The 4,500-nt window shown below is 33.4% G+C and overlaps 1 protein-coding gene across 1 annotated transcript; it reads right to left on the reverse strand.

The window, feature by feature from the left end:
• Positions 1–788: 788 nt before the first annotated feature.
• On the reverse strand, positions 789–3,452 carry LOC112037873 (actin-related protein 2/3 complex subunit 2B-like; the record flags this gene model as incomplete). The annotated part of the gene is made up of 7 exons (XM_024070692.2): positions 789–1,127; positions 1,761–1,815; positions 2,033–2,089; positions 2,202–2,293; positions 2,650–2,782; positions 2,919–2,996; positions 3,240–3,452. Coding segments are annotated over 7 exons (813 nt in total), but the record flags the coding sequence as incomplete, so codon positions are not given.
• Positions 3,453–4,500: the final 1,048 nt, after the last annotated feature.

Consider the following 4,500-nt stretch of genomic DNA (forward strand, 5'->3'; position numbering starts at 1 on the left):
GATATTTTTATTATTTTGAAGACCTAGGTACCCAATTTATTTATAGATTTCATAGTGAATAACAGATTGTAACTTTTTAAGGGAAGTAGCTTAAGACTGACTAAGAAATCATTCATGTAAGAGAATTAGACGTAAAAGTTTTAGGAGATTATGTCGCTCTTATTATTAGGCTATTCGTGGTACACGTATGTCTCCATTCCCTTGGAAGACTCACTGGCTTGTTAAGGCCCCCAAGAGGGTGTCCTTTGTGTGGACAGCGGCTAGGTTTAAGATTTTGACTAATGATAATCTTCTTATGAGGGGTTTCTATTTAGTTGACTGGTGCTGTATGTGTTTGGTGTCATGGATAAACGGTCCTATTGCTTCATTGTGATGTTGTCTATATCTTGTGGAGAGAAAAATATTTGGGGTTCAGTGGGTAATGTTTTCGACAGTAGCACATCTATTACTTGGATGGAGGAATTGGTATGGGAGGCATTATTCAGATGTTTGGAATTTTACTCTGTTATGTTTGATGTGGATAGTGTGGAAGGAAAGTAATAGCTGTACTTTTGAGGATAAGGATTGATCCCTTGATCAATTGAAGTCTTTATTGTTTTGTACCTTGATTGATTGGTTTCGTGCTTGGGGTTTTACTCATTGTCATTCTATTTTGGAGTTCCAGGACCCCCTTAATTTTCCTATATGATTCCTTTTAATCCTTTAGATACTTTTTGTTCATCATCGTGAACATGAAGTAATCTTTTTTTTATTTTTTTATTTTTTTATTTTTAAATAATACTACTTACTTATCAAAAAAAGGTTGTTTGGTATTGATAATGTGAAGCACTGAAATTACAGAATTCTTACATTCAAGGAAGTAATAGAAGTTCATATATGGCACTTGTTTATATTTCCCAACCGCAGTCATACCCTGGAACATACAAAATACAGAAGGAGGTTTTAATCTAATTTGGTATATCCTTTTGAAGAACAAAAATTTGGTAATCTTAACCATCGTCGGCGAAACCGCCCAAATCCATGGATTTTAATTCGGAGACGGATTCTCTTGATCTTCCTGCTTAAGTTGCCGCATCTTCGTTTGAAGTTTTTAGATTTTGACACCATTTTTCTCATATACTTATATCCTGCATTTGCATCAAAACAAACAATAAAAACTTTAACCAAAACTCATAGGAAATATTATTTGTTTTTGTTTCACTATTACTCTGCGGAAGACTTCTACTAAACAGAATCAGTGTGTCATTTGAAAATTTCTGTTTTTTTTTTTTTTTTTGGTAGGAAATTACATATTAAACCCTATAGTTTAGAGGGTTTAGCATATTATAGTTTCAAAAGTAACAAATTAAACCCTAAGATTTTTAAAAAGTAATACATTAAATCCTATAGTTTCAAAAGTAACAAATTAAATCTCAATTGATTTAAGTGGAACAGTATTGTGTGGAGTTGAATATAAGCTGAATGTTTAGTTTGTTACTTTTTGAAACATCAGGATTGAATTTGTTACTTTTTGAAATTTCATGGTTTAATTTAGTACTTTTGAATTTACAGGGTCTAGTTTGTTGCACCCCAAAATTATAGGGTTTAAAGTTTAAACCCTATGATGTGGTGTGAGTTGTTTGATTCATCTAAGTTCATGTCTCAACTTTTACATCAAACAGAATCGAAAGACAATGCTTCCATCTGGGGAAAACAATAAACCGGTGCCTCTGTTTTTGGGTCTTTCTTAAAGATACGTCAGTTTAAACTTTAATGCATACCTTTATCTTTTTTAATTTGTTGTTCTTCTTCTTCTGAGCTTGCCTTCTGCAAGACCTGAAAGTAACATAGAGAGAGTCAGTGTCACTCTCTTCCTGTATCTAATTATCTTTTGTGAGGTCTGACAGTGATTTGATTGGAGTTTGCTCTTGCAATATCGTGACTGGTTTCAGTTGCAAATCACTTTCAAGAAAAAGAAACAAACTTTTTTTTATTAAAAAAAAAGGGTATTGCTATTGGTGGAGCATAGAGTTCTTGATGCAACTTAGGTTACCTCAACCAAACTTTCCAAACGCTTCCTCATCCTTCTTTGAATAAAACCTCTGGTGCACTGTTTGAGCAATCTTGTCAGCCAAAGATGTAAGAGGACAAATGCTTAACAACCTTAAGAAGAATCATATAAAAATTTCCAGTGGGAAAAAAATTCTTGATAGAAATTTTACCTTTACATGGTATTTAACATAGGCATAGAAGTTCAATAGACTCCATACAGTCTTATCTAGTCTTTTACCCTCAACATGGCGTGGCAAAATATCTATAAAAATGTTATGCATAAATTTATTAGATTGATTCTTCTTAAAATTTATCTGGTATATGGAAAATTAGAAAGATTAAAGTTAGCCACAGTTATCTTAAATTAAAAGAAGCATCGTATAATTTGATGTGAAGTTGTCTTTATAATACATGATTAGAGGTACTTATTAGAGTTTTAAAGATGAAAGATTTAGATCTAGAGTACTTGTAATTGTTTGAACTTGTGTTACGATTACTTTTTTCTTTTTTCTAGTTGGTTTTTAAAATTGGGCCAGTTAGTAATAAAATTGTTTTATCAAAATGTGGTTTATAATCAGTCTATCCATTGCTTTGTTATTAAGATTGGGAAGAGGATACCAAAAGAGACAAATCCTCCATTTGTGCTCAAATCTTCAATAAGTTCTCCTCTCAGTTCTGGAGGAGGAATGGGTGACCAGGTGCAAGGAGGTGCTTTGGCCCATTCTTTAGAACTCCCCACATCCATAAGTTCCTGCAGGAAAAAAATAACATTGAAGAAAAAGAAGAAAGAGTTCAGTCATTCTGAGGATAGTGGTGGAAGAGACCAACTTAAGTGCTAAAACTATTAACAATATATAATTACGTAGATTTCTATATCAGCCACAAACCTGAAAGAAGGCTGTTGCAATAATCACATCTGAATTTTCTTTGAAACGCATCGGGAATACTGCTATGCTTTTTTGTGGCTGTCAAACACATGAATTCCCTTCCATTTAGACAAAGAGAATCGCACAAGAAATTTGAGTATAATTTTAAGATGTTTAAACTTTTCAATATTGGCTTGAATTTAAAATGTGAATCTTGGCTGAACTTTGTGATAGGCTAAGCTAGTTGTGTAGAGACATTGAATGGTATCAGAGCACAAGAATTTGTGATGCTATTTCAAGAATCAACTTGGGATGGAGGATTTGACTGCACATGGGAATTACCTGTCTGACGACAAAGAAAGGCTCCCTTGGGTGGTAGACTAATTTTATAGGTTTATACATCCCCTGAAATGTAAACTGGGAATTGACATTCTGCAACATTTCTTTCAGCTGAGAACTCAGTAGTGCCGCTTGCACTGCAGATATCTCTGTAATTACCTTGACAGAGTCTAGAACAAGGAAACATGCATCAATTACAATTATTGCAATCTTAGCTTAATTCTTCCTGCATTAATTTATTACTGAATAGCTAATCACTAGCAAGAAAAAAAAAGTTTGTTAAATTAAGCTTCAATACTTGAACATCCTGCTGGTTTTAATAATAAAGTATATATTTCTGTTTGAATTTCTTCAGGCTTGTAGTCTATTATTATTATTTTGATAGGTAAACTCTATCATAATTTTACCAAATGAACTCTTTAGATAAGGCCCATGCCCACAATAGGCTTCTATTCTATTGTATTTTATCTTTTTATTACTTTTTAAAAACTGTTTCTTCCCTACATGCAAATCATGTAATCAACTACTTTTCAACTCAACTTATTAAAATTTCATTTTGTTAATGTTCCCTTCCATGCTCTACCCAATTTCATTTACTTTCTTTGCAGGATTATTAGGAGGTAAGTCAGTTTTCCTCGACTAGTTTAGTATTTCTTCATTCTTGGACTTCGCTTCCCAGGTCCTGAAATTGCAATATTAGTGGGGTGGCTGCTAAACTAATTAAATGGTATTTCTCTTGAAGCTTTAATCTGTCTGCTTGATGCGCAGGAGGTGTGTGCTCTTTCTTTCTGTCTTAGCTTTTGTTTAGATGTATAATCTATCAAATCACATTGTAAAAGTTTATGCTTGTGTCTATCCTTTGCTGCAGTAAGCAGACAGTTTATTAATCTCCTGTTTACTTTAACTTCACCCCAGTGCCCAATAACCTGGGTCATCATATCCCTGATGTTAATCTGTTCAAATGCTCATACATCTTATCTTTTAGTTTGAGTAGTTAGTGTCTAGTAGCATACCATTTCATCTTTATGCTCTTCATGATATCTGTGTGGATTACAGGTGGAAAACAATTTTTTAAAGAAGTAAAATAGAATTCTGTCAATTACCTTTGTAAAATCCAAATAACTATTAAAATTTGAAAACTTTTATCTGTATTTTTTGGCAACCAAGCCACAGCTAATGCATATTAATCCCCCATTCACAGTACTATCAAAATTGTTGAAACTAAATCAAAAAAGGAGAGAGGGGGGGGGGGGGGGGGGGGGGT

The sequence above is a fragment of the Quercus suber genome, unplaced genomic scaffold (genome assembly GCF_002906115.3).
Source record: "Quercus suber isolate HL8 unplaced genomic scaffold, Cork oak 2.0 scaffold_614, whole genome shotgun sequence".
NCBI lineage: Eukaryota > Viridiplantae > Streptophyta > Magnoliopsida > Fagales > Fagaceae > Quercus > Quercus suber.